This window comes from Mustelus asterias, chromosome 1 (assembly GCF_964213995.1).
Source record: "Mustelus asterias chromosome 1, sMusAst1.hap1.1, whole genome shotgun sequence".
Taxonomy (NCBI): Eukaryota; Metazoa; Chordata; class Chondrichthyes; order Carcharhiniformes; family Triakidae; genus Mustelus; species Mustelus asterias.
The window spans coordinates 115,566,191-115,585,647 of record NC_135801.1 but is presented as its reverse complement, the minus strand read 5'-3'; the positions used below and the strand labels follow the sequence as shown (position 1 = coordinate 115,585,647).

Here is a 19,457-nt window from a genome sequence, read left to right as displayed (position 1 = left end):
AAGTGTCGGGAGCCGTTCCAGGGGTCAGTGTCCAGGCATGACCCTCTCCCTTCTGAGTGTTGCATTCACCTGAACCCTAGTGGGGGGTCCGCTCGCCAGGTGTACACTGTGGGAGATCTGTCATCTTAGAATCTTAGAATCTTAGAAACCCTACAGCACAGAAAGAGGCCATTCGGCCCATCGAGTCTGCACCGACTACAATCCCACCCAGGCCCTACCCCCACATCCCCACATATTTACCCACTAATCCCTCTAACCTACGCATCCCAGGACACTAAGGGGCAATTTTAGCTTGGCCAATCAACCTAACCCGCACATCTTTGGACTGTGGGAGGAAACCGGAGCACCCGGAGGAAACCCACGCAGACACAAGGAGAATGTACAAACTCCACACAGACAGTGACCCAAGCCGGGAATCGAACCCAGGTCCCTGGAGCTGTGAAGCAGCAGTGCTAACCACTGTGCTACCGTGCCGCCGTCATGGTTCACGTCATGAGTGGATTATATATGATATATGAAAGGAGGGATTATTAGGTTTAGGAACCTGATAATCAGATGTAAATGTATGCTAATGGACTTCCCGATGTTGCACATCCGTCACGTAATTGGTGGGGGAGGGTTGGGGGGGCAATCGCAATGGGAAATCCCGTTGGTGTAAATCGTGTTTAGGGCTTCTCGTGGGATATTCTGCTCCTATTGTCAATCCTGCCCACCGAAAACAGGAGCGGAAAATCCCCTCTTTTTTCTTTCTCCACAGTTGCTGCCAAAGCTGCAGAGATTTTCCAGCTTGTTTTAATGATGTAACTTCCTGTGGTAGAATTAGCACTCAGAACCTGTGGATTGCTTATCCAGCATCATTTACAATAGCATATTCTATTCAACAATCATATTGAATATTTATTCACAAAATCAAGTAACTTCTGAAAATGTGGTTTCAATATTTTTTGCAGTTCCCCCAAAGATTCATGAAAAAGCTGTGGCTGCACAAAGTGACTTTTACAGCTATGGAAGCAGGCAGAGCCTGACTTGTACTGTCTATGGCATTCCTGCTCCCAGGATTATCTGGGAATGGCAGCCGGCAGAGAACTGTAGCTTCCTCCACCAGTAAGTAATTAATAATGAAGATTTGATTTGATTTATTATTGTCACATGTATTAACATACAGTGAAAAGTATTGTTTCTTGAGTGCTATACAGACAAAGCATACCATACATAGAGAAGGAAAGGAGAGGGTGCAGAATCTAATGTTACAGTGATAGCTAGGGTGTAGAGAAAGGTCAACTTAATGCAAGTTAGGTCTATTCAAAAGTCTGACAGCAGTAGGGAACAAGCTATTCTTGAGTCGGTTGGTACATGACCTCAGACTTTTGTATCTTTTTCCCGACAGAAGAGGGTGGAAGAGAGAATTTCCGAGGTGCGTGGGGTCCTTAATGATGCTGGCTGCTTCTCCGAGGCAGTGGGAAGTGTAGACAGAGTCAATGGATGGGAGGCTGGTTTGCGTGATGGACTGGGCTTTGTTCACGACCCTTTGTAGTTTCTTGCGGTTTTGGTCAGAACAGGAGCCATTAAAAACCTAACTATTGATTTATTGTTCTTGATTTATTGTGTGCCTCAAGACTGGGTGGTGCCGATCGTATATTTTCCATTTATCAACTTCTGTGACCACTGAATAATTCCTTGTGAAGCAATATTTCTGTAGTGAAGCATTAACGTGTATCTATATGTGTAATATATTGTAATCTGTGCTATGGGAAACAAAGAAGGAACAGGTTCAACAGACCTACCGATGTCATAAAATCTAACAAATGATTTGCAATTTGCGATGTTGCAAGCCCTTTAGTACTTCATGAGACACGCCAGTATTTCAATTGCTACCAATTTGCAAAATAGTAGCTTGCGCTCTGCAACAATTGAGCTCTTAAAAAAAAATCTGACTCCGTGTGTCCCTGCAAGATGCATTCATTCTAGAGGAAGTACGTTGATTGATGTTCAGAATGAATGACAGCATCCCACACTAGGCCCAAGAGGCCTCTCTTATCTTGGCTCAGCAGAAGGTCCGGTAGACTTCCTGCATGACAATCCTGGGCAATCTGCTTTCCTGTTGTTTGTTTGGCCACTGACTTCCACTGACTCTTTCCTCCACCACCCCCATTGTTTTCCCTTTCCAATCACGGATGTAAGAATCTTACTGAGGACTGCAGAGGCTTCTCTGTCTCCTTATCTTCCTCAGAAGTTGAATTATCTCTGGCAACGAGCTTCATTTATCAAAGACTTGCTTCCAGAAATAGCTATTTCCTACTATACATCCTAATTAGAAATCACTTGAAGTTGTATAATATTTTGAGATTTGTTTCTATATTTGCTTTGCTGTGTACATAAAACATATATATTGGGTATGCATTGTAGGTCCTTTGTTTTTAAGAAAAAATGTTTTCAACCCTTTTTTGGTTTGGAAAAGGAGTGCTAGAAAAGTTTAACTTCATCTTCATTGAAATAACAATACTTACAAGTGACCCAAAAATGCATTCCAGTTTGAATTACATTACTGCATCATTCAAATGTTTGCAAAAACTTTTGCATGTAGATGACACCCTTCATCAAAGCCATATTAAAGTCAATTAACAATCAACATTCTGTCCTGACCAGGTCAATGGAAGGGAGATATTTTCAAATGTCATCTAATAACATTAGCAAAATACACTTTTATTAACTTGTTCAAAGTAATAAACTTCCTCATTTCTAGGGAGCCTAGTTTCTTTTGGATAGCATCTCTCAGATGGTAACACTCCACATGTGATGCCAGAGCATGTGCCAACAAACTGTTCAACCATTAGAATGAAAGGGTATCACAATCCTGACCACCTCTGACATTATGTGGAGATGCCGGCGTTGGACTGGGGTAAACACAGTAAGAGTTTTAACAACACCAGGTTAAAGTCCAACAGGTTTATTTGGTAGCAAATGCCATTAGCTTTCGGAGCGCTGCTCCTTTATCAGATGGAGTGGACCTCTGCTTTCAAACAGGGCATACAGAGACACAAAATCAAGTGACAGAATACTGATTAGAATGCGAATCTTTACAACTACATAATAAACCTGTTGGACTTTAACCTGGTGTTGTTAAAACTTTGACTGTGTTTACCTCTGACATTCACAAAGCTATCATAGGGCAATCCTAGTTACTCTGCAGAATATTGAGGTCAGTTCAAAGTGCAAAGCAAGGAATAGAGATCCCTTCCCACCTGCTACAGGAATTGTAGCGGGTGGGACAGAAAACTCGGCGGACCATGCAAAAGTAGGTTGACCTCAGGTAGGATTTTCTGGCCTTGGGATGCACGCAACCAGAAAAACCCACCCTAGGACTTCAGTGATCAGCTTCACACCAGGCAGTACATTGGCTCATTGAGGAGAGGAACAGACTCATGATTTGGTAGAAACATACCCATCATTTTATTTTTATTTTGGAGACCTGGTCTGATGATGATACATTGATGTCAATCTCTTTCTGATAGCTCCCAAGCAGAATTGGGAACGCCTTCCAAGTCACCTGAAAATAAAAGTTGGAAGAACGTTAAGGACAATGATGGCAGCAACAAGATTGAAATTACAGAGCCTCGGACCATGTTTCTTGAAGGGAAGCACAAGGTGAATTAACTATTAAAAAATAACGAAATGAACACAATCAATTTTGTATACCACTAATTAAATAAATATATTAAGTTGAACAAAGCTAAATAATGCAATTCAAGATTTAGTTAGAATTAATTTGACTCATTTGAGTTTTTTGAGTCTTATATTTCAATTCCATGCCTTCATGTGTTTCTTTCTGTATACACGCATTCCTTGGAAGGTATACTAATATCTCAGCTCATCCCTGTGCATTTGTTATTTATGTGGTATCATTTTTCTGATGTTTCCCACTAGGAGGTCAGTACCCTTGTGATTCAGGCAGCAAATGCCTGTGCTCTGTACAGATGTCGGGCTATTAACAAAGTGGGAAAAGATGAGAGGATTGTCTTCTTTCATGTAACCAGTAAGTACAGCATATCTACTGCAACAACTCATTAAAACAAATCCCATGGAGAGACTAAAGGGTCTACTCTGCATTAAACTTTGCGATTTGAGAAGTAAATGATTACAAACAGATAACTTAAATGGTACAAAGTGAAGCTGCCTCAGTTCCTGAAGAGGCTGTTGTCTATGAATCAAGGATTAATTTGTACAGTAAGTAAGTTCATTGTCGCAAGTAACTTTTGATAGATAACTCAAATTGTGAATTGTGCCATTTTCATCTATTCAAACTCATCTTAATAAGTCAAAGCAATGCAAGGACAAATTTCATGAATTAGCATACATGACACAAGGGTCATTGTAGGCCAGTGGTCAGACAGAATTACAATTCGTGGATGGAAGGTCATATGCGTTGTGCTTAATTCTGCACCTGAAGCTCTGCATTGGAAGTGATAATCCCTAAAAGCTACTTTAAAGTGTTAAACAAGAGGATTGAAATGAAATCTTAAAAGATTTTGAAAAGTGGGATTGTGGGGATTGGGTGAAGCAGTGGTGTAGGCAACAGGGGTTGTTGTTCATACCAAGACTGTAAAGAACGCTGTATTTTATTTTCATTAACTTAAAAGCATGCTTTGCACTTACGATCTGGTGGAGAATACTTAAGATGTGGAGATGCCGCATGCACGATCTTCTTGGAGATCCTCTCCACTTGGAGCCGGCAGAATACTTAAAACAGCTGTTTGCTTCTTTCAAAAATTTTATAACTATTTTTGAAAAAACATATATTTGTTAAAAACAGACTTATGGCCCACTTGATCTCATCTTCCTCTTGCTATTATTAGGTGGATTGGCACATGTAATAGTGACTGAAGGGAGTCTTCCACTTTTCCAGTTGTCGTCTGGGAGACAAGAGTAGGTCACAGGCGAACAGAAACCATCCGCCTACATTGAAAACAGTACCATAGAAATTGGGATTGCAGCCAAATCAAAATGCAATCCAAATGCAGCGCATTTGCCTAATGAGACCAGCAAATTGGTCCGTTAGCCTCATTAGGATCACACAGACAATTAACCTCCAAGCATTATTCACTGTTCCTAGAGGCAGCTTGATGAGAACACTGATTGGCAATAATTATTAGCAATGTGAATTAGCAATACTGACCCAGTAACATGTCATGTCCTTCTCCTATCATGATCTTCCTAACAACTTGAAAGTTAAAAACTGACTTCTTCAAAACAGAGAGACACAAATGTGATTTATTTTGTAAAATATTTTGACTTAAATTCTGACTAATAAATTAATAGTCTGACTGGAGTTGAGTTAGTTTTTATTTTAATAAGTTCTGTCAAAACGTATGACCTGCTTGGAAAACTTTTTATTTCCTGCGCAGAAAACAATTTCATATGACCTCATTAGGCAACGGAAACCAGTCCTTGCTGAAGAAGCAGTGGCATTTTACTCAAGTTTTCTTTAACAATTTGTCATTGCTGTTTTAGCAGATATATATGTGGCAGGTTTGTTAATGCAATATTGCTTAGATTAACATGCAATCGCTTTAGGATCCTAGTGTCCTAAAATGTTGCAGGTACAATTGCGTGTAAATAGTGAGGAAAAGGTTTCCATTTAGCTGATTAGAAAAAAAGTAATTGCATTGAATAAAAGACCAAAATCTGGCCCTCCCTGCTGGTGGGATCTTCTGGCCCTGTTGAAGGTGACCTCCCATCCCGTGGCGGGTTCCCTAGCAAAAGGACAGGCGGGCCATGCAAAACTCCATAGGCACGGCGGGACTGGAAGTTCCTACTGGCGGCCAATGGCATGCCTCCGCCACAGGAGAGGGTTGGAAACCAGGTGTGGATGCCCTTTAACAGTTGAAGACGCCCAGGTGTAGAATATTATTTTCACCCCTTGGCTACAGATTTGTACATTTACTCTACTGCCAACTGTCATCATATAAGTGACTGAATCTATATGAGGAAAAATAATTTTATAATTAAGATGGTAATTAGTTTAATATTTGAGCATGTAACTACTAAAGCTTTTATCAGAAAAACAAAATTATGTACTAGAACTCAGGTAGAGACTATGCAAATTTCACTAACTTTAATACTATATTTGATGTTTCATAGCAGTTTTATAGAAAATAAGTTAATGAGATTAATATTTTGATTTTTCAGAGGGTCTTGAAATTAATCTGCTGCCTAGTGACCATCCCATTGAAAAGGACAATGTATCCCTTCAGTGCAAAGCTGACAGATTTACATATGAGAACATAAAGTGGTACAAGATCCATCCTACAATTCTCCAAAGCTGCCATGGCAACCTTGCCATCCTCCCATGTGAAGAGCTCCAACGTGATGCACAACCAATGACCTGGAGGATGATTTCCGGCCACAAGACTGAAAATATCACCATTGAACTGCGCTTTGGCAATGTATCTCTTCAAGATCAGGGGGTCTATCTTTGTGAAGCCCAGAATAAGAAGACAGGTGAAAGACACTGTATGATGAAGACTCTTTCTGTAGAAGGTGAGGGGAAAAAAAACACCATGAACCTATGGGCTGTATCACCTGTGACCATTGTTCCACTGCTTTTTTGTGAATATTTGTACTGACATTGTGAAATGGGGCATTTTCTGATTTTGTGCAGCCACTGGTAGCACCTCCATTTAGTATTAAGTAGTAATATTCAACATAAACAGATTTCAGGCTTAGTATGAAGAAGCAACTACCTGTTTCAAGTTCAATTTTCAATTCTACCAATGCCATGTTATCGTTTTACTGTTCTAAAAATGATTTGTTACTCACCAAAGCATTGACGGGGTAAAGTTTTCTTCTGATTTTCATTGCAGCTCAACAGGCTCCACTGGTACTTCAGAATCTGACAAACCAAACAGTGAATATGAGCTCTTCCGTCGAGATGAAGTGCGATGTGGTTGGGGCACCGAGCCCATATGTTATATGGTATAAAAATAACAAGCAGCTTCTTGAAATGTCAGGTACGCTGATTATGGCCACCCAGTATTCTACCGTTGTTGAAACAAGCATAACGTGCCATCTTTCAAACCTGTTTCAGAAGACAAATTTCTAAACTAGATATATAAAATATGAGGGAAATCATTGGGGGTAATGTTGACTTTGACTGATGGTGTGAGTGGATCTGATAGCATATCAGCTATCTGTTATCCGTCACTGTTGATTTTCATTTCATTCAATGAGATGTCAAACAGACAGCTGATCTGATATTTGTGTGGAGGGTATATCCACACAAATATATATTATATGTATTTGCTGTTTATTGCAAGGGGAAAGGAATATGAAAGTAAAGATATTTTACTACTGTTGTGTAGGGTATTGGTGAAACCACTGCTGGAATTTTACCACCTCGTCCTGCCCGAGGCTTGTAAGATCGTGTCTGAGGCCAACGGAGAATCCGGTTCTGCAAGCCTCTCGCACCCCGATTCCAGAGCGAGCGTGCCAGTCAAATTCTGGCACACGTCTGGAGTACTGTGAATTGTTTTGGTCTCCCCGCTATTTAAAAATATATAACTGCATTGGAAGGAGTTCAGAAAAGTTTCACTCACTTGATTCCTGGGGTGAGGGGGTTAACTTATGAGGAAATGTTGAAGAGGCTGGGACTGCATCCATTGGACTTTCAAAGAATGAGAGGTGATTTTATTGAAACATATAAGACCCTGAGGGGATTTGATGGGATGCATGCTGAGAGGATGTTTCACCTTGTGTCAGAGACTGGAACCAGGGGACAAAGTTTAAAATAAGGGGTCTCCCATTTTAGGCTGAGGTGAAGAGAATTTTTTTCTCTCAGTGAATCTTTGGAATTCACTTCCTTAGAGCGCAGTGGAGGCAGTCATTGAATATATTTAAGGCAGAGTTAGACAGACTCTCGACTAACAAGGGAATGAAAGGGTATGAGGTGCGGGATGTGGGTTTTCTTTGGGGGAGGTGGTGGAATCGGTGAGAATATGGAGCTGTGGCCACAATCAGATCAGCCATGATCTTACTGAATGATCTTACTGGTAGCACAGTGGTTAGCACTGCTGCTTCACAGCTTCAGGGACGTGGGTTCGATTCCCAGCTTGGGTCACTGTTTGTATGGAGTTTGCACATTCTCCTCGTGTCTGCATGGGTTTCCTCCAGGTGCTCCGATTTCCTCCCACAGTCCAAAGATGTGCGGGTTGGGTTGATTGGTCATCAGGGAGGAAATTAGACGGGTAAATTGGAAGGAGGCATTCTTGGGGAAAAGTACCGAAGGAAAGTGGAGGATTTTCAAGGAATGTTTGTCTGGAGCTCTGCATGACAACGTTCCGATGAGACAGGGGGGTGTTGGTAGGGTACGGGAACCGTGGTGCACGAAGGTTGTGATGAACCTGGTGAATAAGAAAAGAGAGGCGTACAGAAGGTTCAGAGAGCTAGGAGGTGTTAAGGATTTAGAGGAGTATACGGGATGTAGGAAGGAGCTTAAGAAGGAAATTAGGAGAGCGAGAAGGGGTCATGAGAAGACCTTGGCGGGTAAGATTAAGGAGAATCCCAAGGCTTTCTACAAATATGTCAAGAGTAAAAGGATGAGATGTGAAGGCATAGGACCCTTAAAAGGTGAAGGGGGAAAAGTTTGTGCGGAACCGTTAGAAATGGCGGAGGTGCTTAATGAATACTTTACCTCGGTATTCACGGTGGAAAGGGATCTGGGTGGTTGTACTGCTGGTTTGCGGTGGACAGAAAGGATCGAGCATGTGGACATAAAGAAAGAGGATGTGTTGGAACTATTGAATGGCATCAAGGTTGGTAAGTCACCGGGACTGGATGGGATGTACCCCAGGTTACTGTGGGAGGCGAGGGAGGAGATTGCGGAACCTTTGGCGATGATCTTTGCATCGTCGATGGAGACGGGAGAGGTTCCGGAGGATTGGAGGATTGCAGATGTGGTCCCTATATTCAAGAAAGGGAACAGGGACAGCCCGGGAAATTACCGACCGGTGAGTCTAACCTCAGTGGTTGGTAAGTTGATGGAGAGGATCCTGAGAGACAGGATTTATGATCATCTAGAGAAGTTTAGTATGATCAAAAGTAGTCAGCACGGCTTTGTCAAGGGCAGGTCGTGCCTTACGAGCCTGGTTGAGTTCTTTGAAAATGTGACCAAACACATTGACGAAGGAAGAGCGGTGGATGTGGTCTATATGGACTTCAGCAAGGCGTTCGATAAGGTCCCCCATGCAAGACTTCTTGAGAAAGTGAGAGGGCATGGGATCCAAGGGGCTGTTGCCTTGTGGATCCAGAACTGGCTTGCCTGCAGAAGGCAGAGAGTGGCTGTGGAGGGGTCTTTCTCTGCATGGAAGGTCAGTGACCAGTGGAGTGCCCCAGGGATCTGTTCTGGGACCCTTGCTGTTTGTCATTTTCATAAATGACCTGGATGAGGAAGTGGAGGGATGGGTTGTTAAGTTTGCTGACGACACCAAGGTAGGTGGTGTTGTGGATAGTTTGGAGGGATGTCAGAAGTTGCAGCGAGACATAGATAGAATGCAAGACTGGGCGGAGAAGTGGCAGATGGACTTCAACCAGGATAAGTGTGTAGTGATCCATTTTGGCAGATCCAATGGGATGAAGCAGCAGTATAATATGAAGGGTACCATTCTTAGCAGTGTAGAGGATCAGAAGGACCTTGGGGTCCGGGTCCATAGGACTCTTAAATCGGCCTCGCAGGTGGAGGATGCGGTCAAGAAGGCGTACGGCGTACTAGCCTTCATTAATCGAGGGATTGAGTTTAGGAGTCGGGAGATAATGCTGCAGCTTTATAGGACCCTGGTTAGACCCCACTTGGAGTACTGCGCGCAGTTCTGGTCACCTCATTACAGGAAAGATGTTGAAGCCATTGAAAGGGTGCAGAGGAGATTTACAAGGATGTTGCCTGGATTGGGGGGCATGCCTTATGAGGATAGGTTGAGGGAGCTTGGTCTCTTCTCCCTGGAGAGACGAAGGATGAGAGGTGACCTGATAGAGGTTTACAAGATGTTGAGAGGTCTGGATAGGGTAGACTCTCAGAGGCTATTTCCAAGGGCTGAAATGGTTGCTACGAGAGGACACAGGTTTAAGGTGCTGGGGGGTAGGTACAGAGGAGATGTCAGGGGTAAGTTTTTCACTCAGAGGGTGGTGGGTGAGGGGAATCGGCTGACGTCGGTGGTGGTGGAGGCTTACTCGTTGGGGTCTTTTAAGAGACTTCTGGATGAGTACATGGGATTTAATGGGATTGAGGGCTATAGATAGGCCTAGAGGTAGGGATATGATCAGCGCAACTTGTGGGCCGAAGGGCCTGTTTGTGCTGTGGCTTTCTATGTTCTATGTTCTATGTTCTATGCTAAAAATTGCCCCTTAGAGTCCTGAGATGCGTAGGTTTGAGGGATTAGCGGGTAAATATGTAGGGATGTGGGGATAGGGTCTGGGTGGGATTGTGGTCGGTGCAGATTCAATGGGCCGAATGGCCTCCTTCTGCACTGTAGGGTTTCTATGATTTCTATGAATGGCAGAGCTGGTTCGATGGGCCGAATGGCCTACTGTTGCTTCTGATTTGTATGTTCATATGGCAGCACTCACTTTCCATTATATCCAAAGTCAAAATTACCCCACTTGTATCTGTTGCAATTTCCTTCTGTTGTATCTCCCCTATGGAGGTTGCTTTATTAATTCTTACTCTTCCTAATTGAAGAAAGAGTCATAGTTGCTGTCTCCGATTACTGCCTGTTGATTCCCAGTGAAAAGTTCACAACATTAGGTAAGGGTGGAATTTGGCTCTTCTGATGCCCCCTGCAGTCAAATAGCAAGCTCACTGTCTCAGGCAGCAAGGATTTCACTCCATTGAAGCTACTGTGGGATGGTCATTACTAGGCAGATGTACCTAATACAATCTTCGGAAGAGGACGGGAGGGAAAAAAATTAGAGTGGAGGAGAGTAAAAATAATAAATTATTTGATCCACATTGCTTCACAGTGTGCAAAGAAAACCAACACATAAGTTTGTAAAAGTTTTCAAGTAATATTCAATAAATAATAAGCATTGTTGAAATAAAAATGTTTGGCTTTGTGATAATTATTATTCTTTTTAATTGCTTTGTTATTCAGTGTATCCAGTTATTTCTGTTCACACTATGATTTATAAGATTGTGACTGGTACGGGAAATGATGTCCCACTGACCTAACGTCGTGTGTCTGTGTCCTGCCAGGCATCGTTCTAGATCAGCTGAACAGGACCTTGACCATCCAGAGATTGAAGAAGGAAGATGAAGGGATGTACAAGTGTGAGGCTTGTAACATGCAGGGCTGTACAGAGACTTCGGCGATGATCGCTGTAGAAGGTAAGGAAGCTGTTGAGAAAAATAATGGTGATTTTCAGGCAGAATGACCTGGATGGTTTTGAACTGAAATGTGATAATTATGCTAATTTTAAGAGGATTTTTTTTTTGTGGTTTGCCCATAATGTAAGGCTGTAAGGCCGCAAGTTAGCTCATACTTGCTGTTAATGTTTGAAATGATGCTACAAATGATCAATGCACATGGATTTACAATTTGTTTGACAGCACAGTTGTTGCTTTCTGTACAATGATGAGGCTATCAGCGCTCACATAAACACAGTAATCAGAACCGAGTTTCCCAGCTCTCCAGAAATTTTGGGGGCGATTCTCCCATTGCGACTTGCAAATTTTCTGGCGGGTCCAGTTGGGAGAATCGCGTGTCGGCCATTTCGTGGGATTCGCGCATGCGTTTCTGACACATGAACGTCTCCCAGAGGCAGAGAACAGGGGCAGTCGGGACCGCGCTGGAAACCGGCGGGAAGAGAGTATTGAATCTGAATCTGAGTCATTTGAATCTGTTTTTAATGTATTTTTAATATATTTTACATGTGATTATCGGGCATATTTTTATAGGCTGAAATACACATTGATTTTCTACTTCATACTCTCTTTCCCACTTGTTATTCAGGGAACTCTGACTCTGGTTTTCTTACCTTTCCGCCCGTCATGGGAATGTAGCTGGGCCCAAACCATTTTTTCTTCAAAGGCAAGCCAATGTTTGTCACAGTTTTGCCCGTCAGTTTTTGATTCCAATTTACCTAGGACAAATCCATTCTCACCACAATTAAACTGGGGCTCATCTAATTAAGTATTTTTACTCCAGGTTGCTCCTTGTCCTATTTCCATAGCTAATCTAAAATTTATGATACATTGCTGCCTGTACTCTACATGTTTCCCTACTGATACTTGACCAACCTCTTTCCCCAGAATCTGATCCAGCAATACTTCCTTCCTCATTAGGTGGAAATATATTGATTAAGAGATCTCTCCCTGCACCTGATTTCATTTGAGGATCAATTTATGCGAATCTCAGTGAGTCTTCATCCTTCAGGTCTGCACATAAGAAACTCAACCTATTCTTGAATGTTGTCAAGACAAAACTCAATTCACGCCTGGTCAGCTAAATATTCCACCTCCCATATACATTGAAGGAGAGGTTCTAGAATATGTTGAGTGTTCCCGAAGCCTTGATAGCCATCTCTCCCTAAAGGCTGCTTTGATGAGGATTTCCAACACCAGATCAGCTGTGGCAGCTCAGCTTTCTGCAAACTACAGCAGCAAGTGCAAGACAACAAAGGCCTCCGCAAGTCAACAAAAGTCCTAGTGTACAGAGCAGTTGCTGTCACCACACTTGTTTCCTGCAGAGAGACCTGGACTGTGTATCCGTGCCACATAAGCGTGCTAGAGAAATCCATCAGCAATGCCTCTGCACATCCTCTGGATTCAATGGGAAGCGCATCAAACAAATGCTAGTGTCCTTCTTGAAGTCAGCTGCATAACTCCTCCAAAATTAACTTCAATCGATTGGACACTGTATACGGAGACCAAAAATTGTATTGTCCTCCAGGTCCTGTTTTGATAACTCAGGGTTCCAGGGGAGGACAGAGACAATAATTCAAAGACATCCTGAAGTTTTCCTTGATGCACAACAGCATTGTCATTAATGACTGGGAGGAGTTCAAAACAGCAACAACTTGTCCATCAAGTTGCATCATGCTTTGAATCTAAACACCTTACTGATGAGGCAGAGCAGTGGCAGAGAAGGAAAGCAAATGAAACAAATCCTGTGCTCTGGATCCCACTGCCTAATGGGGCATGCTATCTCATGTGCCCAAAGATCTGTGGGTTGAGAATCATCCTGTTCAGTCACATGAAGACCCTTGGCAGAATGTCATGGCCTTAAGACCTTCTTGATCCGAGATGACAGCTGTGAAACTCAATGGCCCCGCTGTATTAACCCTGTACTTCCCATTCCTTTGATTTTGTCTATTCCTGCACCTGATTTAATTCAAGAATACATTTGTGCTAGTCCCTCTGCATGTGCCTGCCAATTCCTAAGTAAATCTTAATGCTCACAAACTATAATTATTATTTTTGTGTCAAAATAAAGGGTTTTTACACTCTGATAAACTAAAGCTTAAAATCTTAATATTCAAATCTTAGCCCTAATTATTCACATTACAATCTTTCTAATTTCGACATCCCAAAATAGCTAGCATCCACATCCCAAAATAGCTAGCACCCACATACCCAGTCCCATTTTAGTAGTACCCTATTGAGAAAACAACAATTGTGCAATGTTACCAAATATATAGTAGTCATGTGCGTTGATAACTTTATTACTGACAATAATTCAGTTCATTGGTGACAATATAATAATTAAATTAAGATGTTGAATCCAATGATGATTACGAATTGAACCTAATGAAGTACTCACTATCTTTAGTAAGATTTCTGATTATTTTATTGACGATATAGAACCTATACACTTAGTGCATTTGTATATCATAATTTTTTTTAAAATGATAGAAATTTCAAATGAAGGCAGAGTTTGCTGGAAATGTGCTTCAAGTCCATCATCACTGAGATAGAAAGTGTAAGTTTATATTTGGGTAAAGAATCAGTCTGATGAGGCGTCTACTGATGAAACGTTAACCTGTAAGCCCGCTATTCAAAAATGGAGGTAGAGAGAAAACAGTTGAACTATAAACCAGTGAGCCTAACGTTGGTACTGGGGAAGTTGCTGAAGTCTATTATCAAGGATTTCATAACTCGGCATTTGGAAGGCAGTGGTATAATCAGACAAAGTCAGCATGGATTTACAAAAGGGAAATCATGCTTGACGAATCCATTGGAATTCTTTGAGGATGTAACTAGTAGAGTTGACCGAGGAGAGCCAGTGTATGTGGCTTATTTAGACTTTCAGAAGGCTTTCGACAAGGTCTCACGTAACAGATTACTATGTAAAGTTAAAGCACATGGGATTGCAGGTAATGTTTTGAGATGGATAGAAAGCTGGTTAGTAGGTAGAAAGCAAAGAGTTGGCATAAATGGATCTTTTTCTGATTGGCAGTCTGTGACTAGTGGGTTTCTGCAGGTATCTGTGCTAGGACCCCAACTGTTCACATTATATATTAATGATTTGGAAGAGGGAACTGAATGTATTATCTCCAGATTTGCAGATGATACAAAGTTGGGTGGGAGGGTGAGCTGTGAGGAGGATGCAGAGATGCTTCAGCGTGATTTGGATAGGCTGAGTGTGTGGGCATCTGCATGGCAGATGCAGTATAATGTGGATAAATGTGAAGTTATCCATTTTGGTAGCAATAATGGGGAGACAGATTATTACTTGAATGGGAGTAAATTGAGAGAGGTGGATACTCAACGAGACCTTGAAGTCTTTGTGCACCAGTCGCTGAAAGTAAGCACGCAGTTACAGCAGGCAGTAAAGAAGGCAAATGGTATGTTGGCCTTCATAGCGAGAGCATTTGAGTATAGGAATAGGGATGTTTTGCTGCAATTGTATAGGGCATTGGTGAGATCACACCTGGAATATTGCGTGCAGTTTTGGTCTCTGATGCGTGATATAACTCACGAGGCTAGAGGTACACAGGGAAATAAAGGCTTTTATTGACTACAACAATAGGCCTACCATATTTAATACACGATCCCAGACTAAAGGGTCCCAGACAGAGCAGTGACCTTTATACCTCTCCCAGGAGGCGGAGCCCGACTGGGATGTACCATAAGAACTATATTACAGGTAGAACAGCCCAACCCTAACCCCAACAGTAACATGTAGAACAGCCCAACCCTAACCCCAACAGTAACATATATACAGACTCATAGTACTGGCCAGACCCTGGCTCAGCACTACCTGGTGGGAACCAACAATGGTTCACCACATTCACCCCTCCTTTGAAAACAAAGGCCGGCGGGGTACAAAACACAGAACAATTGTTCATCAGTCTATAAGTTCAGACGGTCTGGGGGACCGCACCGTCGTTGTGACCTCCTCAACACCGGCGATGACACCGGTGTAGGCACTCGCGGTGGCGTTCTCCCCAAGGTGGTGTCCAATGGCTCCTCCAATGTCTCACGGGCCGGTAGACCCCGAGGTGGTGACAATCCGCTGAACTCGGGCACGCCTTGAAGTGGCGACCATCTCCTGGACTCAGGCAAGCTGTACACGGGAGTAAAAGGGTTAAGTGATGGTCCCGATGCTGCCCGCGCCGTGTCAGGAGGGGAAACAATAGTTGGGGGGTCTCTAACAGGAGGTATGGGAATGACAGGGGTTTCCAAGCCCCCTGCTGGCACCAGGTCTCGAATCGAGACCGTGTCCTCTCACCCGTCAGGGTATGCCACATAGGCATACTGAGGGTTGGCGTGGAGGAGATGGACCTGTTCAATCAAAGGGTCGGACTTGCGGGTCCTAACATGTCGCCGCAGGAGGACAGGTCCTGAGTATGTCAACCAAGACGGTAATGAGGTCCCAGAGGAAGACTTCCGAGGGAATGAAAACAGTCTCTCATGGGGAGTAGCGTTGGTTGCCGTACACAGGAGTGAGCGTATGGAGTGGAGCGCATCAGGGAGTACCTCTTGCCAACAGGAGACTGGAAGACCTTTAGACCTAAACGCCAGTAAGACAGCCTTCCAGACTGTAGCATTCTCTCGTTCGACCTGTCCGTTACCCCTTGGGTTGTAGCTCGTGGTTCTAGTAGAGGCAATCCCATATGAGAGCAGGTATTGCCTCAAGTCATCGCTCATGAACGACGAGCCCCTATCGCTGTGGATGTAACAGGGGTAACCGAACAGGGTGAAAAGATCATGAAATGCCTTGATAACCGTGGCAGCGGTCATATCAGAACAGGGAATGACAAAAGGGAATCGTGAGTACTCATCAACCACATTGAGGAAGTACACGTTCCGATCTGTCGAGGGAAGGGGGCCCTTAAAATCCACACTCAGTCTTTCGAAGGGACGAGTGGCCTTAACGAGTTGTGCCCTGTCAGGTCGGTAAAAGTGCGGTTTGCATTCTGCGCATACCCGGCAGCTTCTGGTTATGGACCTGACATCCTCCACCGAGTAGGGTAGACTCCGGGCTTTTATGAAGTGGCAGAGCCGAGTGACCCCCGGATGGCAGAGGTCATTGTGGAGAGCCTGCAATCGATTCTCCTGCATACTAGCGCATGTTCCACGCGACAGGGCATCCGAGGGCTCGTTGAGTTTCCCTGGACGATACATGATGTCGTAATTATAGGTGGAGAGTTCAATTCTCCACCTCAAGATCTTATCGTTCTTGATCTTGCCCCGTAACGTGTTATTGAACATGAACGCCACGGACTGCTGGTCCGTGAGCAGGGTGAACCGTTTTCCCGCCAAGTAATGGCGCCAATGCCGGACTGCCTCCACAATGGCCTGGGCCTCCTTTTCCACCGCCGAATGTCGAATTTTGGGGCCTTGGAGGGTGCGAGAGAAAAAGGCGACAGGCCTGCCCGCCTGGTTAAGTGTGGCGGCCAGGGCGAAATCAGATGCATCGCTCTCCACCTGGAAGGGGATGGACTCATCGATAGCGTGCATCGTGGCTTTCGCGATGTCGGCTTTTAGTTTTTCAAAGGCCAACCGAGCCTCTGGTGCTAGGGGAAAAGAGGGAGACTTGATGAGCGGACGGGCTTTGTCCGTGTAATTGGGAACCCACTGTGCGTAGTAAGAGAAGAAGCCTAAGCATCTTCTCAGTGCTTTTACGCTAGTGGGCAGGGGAAGTTCGAGGAGGGGACGCATATGGTCTGGATCAGGGCCAATGACCCCGTTTTCCACCACGTATCCGAGGATAGCTAGGCGGCGCGTACGAAATACACACTTCTCCCTGTTGTAGGTCAGATTCAGGCGAGATGCAGTGCGTAGGAATCTAAGAAGGTTGGCATCGTGGTCCTGCTGGTCATGGCCGCAGATGGTGACGTTATCCAGGTACGGGAAGGTAGCCCGCAGTCCGTTATGGTCCACCATTCGGTCCATAGCACGCTGGAAGACCGAGACCCCATTCGTGACACCAAAAGGAACCCTTAGAAAATGGTACAAGCGACCATCCGCCTCAAAAGCCGTGTATTGTCGGTCCTCTGGGCGAATGGGGAGCTGGTGGTAAGCAGACTTTAGATCGATGGTGGCGAACACCCGGTACTGCGCAATCTGGTTGACCATGTCAGATATGCGCGGGAGGGGATACACATCCAGCTGCATGTATCTATTAATGGTCTGACTATAGTCTATGACCATCCGGGGTTTGTTCCCACTCTTGACCACCACGACCTGCGCTCTCCAAGGACTAGCGCTAGGTTGTATGATCCCTTCCTTGAGGAGCCGCTGAACCTCAGATCGAATGAAGATCCGATCCTCAGCGCTGTAACGCCTGCTCTTAGTCGCGATGGGCTTGCAGCCTGGCACGAGATTCTGGAATAAAGAGGGTGTGGTAATCTTAAGCATCGAGAGGCTACAGATGGAGCGTGTTGGGCAATTTAGAGGCTGTGAGTCTCCCACTGAAAGCGGAGGGAGTGGCCCACCATACTGTAAGGTTACACTCTTCAAGTGGACCATGAAATTTAGTCCTAGGAGTATTGGCGTGCAAAGGTGCAGTAACACCAGGAGCTTGAAGCTCTCGTAAACCGTGCCCTGCACCGTCAGATTTACCACGCAACTCCCTAGCACAGTGACAGTCCGGGACCTTGACGCCATCGAAATTGTCTGCTTGACAGGCTGAATCCGGAGGCCACACCGCTTCACGGCGTCTGGGTGAATGAAGCTCTCCGTGCTCCCGCTGTCAAACAGACAATAAATCGTGCGTTTGTTTACCTGTATGTCCATCATGGACTTGTCGAGTCTGTGAGGCTTTACCTGGTCCAGGATGATCGACGCCACCGTTGGTTCATGAGCGCCACTGCAGGCAGCTGAGATGGTTGATGACGACCCCTGCTGGTCATTCGCGGTCGGTGCCGACCAAAATGGCTGCCCCCATAGGTCGCACGTGGGCGATGGTGCCAAAACCAGCGGCCCCTGGTGGTCGCGCGTCTCTTGCAACTCCGTCGTCTGGAATGGTGACGTCCTGGCCTCGCACGTGGAAGAAGCCCTTCAACGATGCCGACGACGAGGAAACCGGCTCCGGGGAGTCACACGCCGCACTGCTGTTCCTGGATGGAAGTTTGGATCGGCATACCTTCGAATAATGCCCCTTCTTGCGCAGGCGGAGCACAACACCGCTTTAGTGGGACATCACTGCCGAGGGTGCTTCACTCCCGCCTGGAGCTGCTGCCGTCGCCAGGCCCGAGGGTGGGAATGCAATCACGCAGTTTTTCGGTCCCGCTGGATGAAGTGGGGTCTGTGACTGCCCCTGCCACGCTGTCTCCACGTGGTCGTCGGGATACATCGCCAGACTTTTGGAGGCCGTTTCTAGCGCATCCGCTAGCTCTATGGACTTAGTGAGATCGAGATTACCTTGCTCCAACAGCCGAAGGCGGATGTAAGACGAGCCGATTCCCGCCACAAACGCATCTCGAGCGAGGTCGTTCATGTTCTGGTCTGCCGACACTGCTTTGCAGTTACAGCCCCTGGCTAGCTGTAGGAGCTCGCACGCGTACTGTTCCGTCGTTTCGCCGGGCTGCCGCCGTCGAGTGGCTAAGAGATATCGAGCATGCATCTCGTTCGGCGGTTTAATGTAGCGCTTCTTAAGAAGCTCGAGGGCCCCTTTGTAGTCGGTGGCCCCACGGATCGCTAAATATACAGCGTCGCTTACCCTCGCGTGGAGGACCCGGAGTCTGTCGGTGGTGACCGCTGCGGAGGCTTCGAGGTAATCCTGAAAGCATTTCAACCAGTGGTCGAAGGTGTTGGAGGCGCCCACCGCACATGGGTCCAACGTAAGCCGTTCGGGTTTAAGCATTTGCTCCATGTTCTCTGTGTCGTTTTTTTTTTCAACGAAGAGAGTTCAATTGTAGTCAATAAAATTGATGCGCGACATAACTCACGAGGCTAGAGGTACTCGGGGAAATAAAGGCTTTTATTGACTACAACAATAGACCTACCATATATAATACACGATCCC

General features: G+C 44.9%; 1 protein-coding gene across 1 annotated transcript in view; it reads left to right on the top strand.

Annotated features, from left to right (window-relative positions):
• kdr (kinase insert domain receptor (a type III receptor tyrosine kinase)) overlaps positions 1 to 19,457 on the top strand; it is a 76,832-nt gene that overhangs the window by 36,916 nt on the left and 20,459 nt on the right. The window contains exons 10-15 of the mRNA XM_078217277.1: positions 951 to 1,104; positions 3,513 to 3,645; positions 3,925 to 4,033; positions 6,187 to 6,537; positions 6,861 to 7,007; positions 11,240 to 11,371. Of these exons, the coding sequence (XP_078073403.1) occupies positions 951 to 1,104; positions 3,513 to 3,645; positions 3,925 to 4,033; positions 6,187 to 6,537; positions 6,861 to 7,007; positions 11,240 to 11,371 (1,026 nt within the window). The remainder of the gene's footprint in view (positions 1 to 950; positions 1,105 to 3,512; positions 3,646 to 3,924; positions 4,034 to 6,186; positions 6,538 to 6,860; positions 7,008 to 11,239; positions 11,372 to 19,457) is intronic.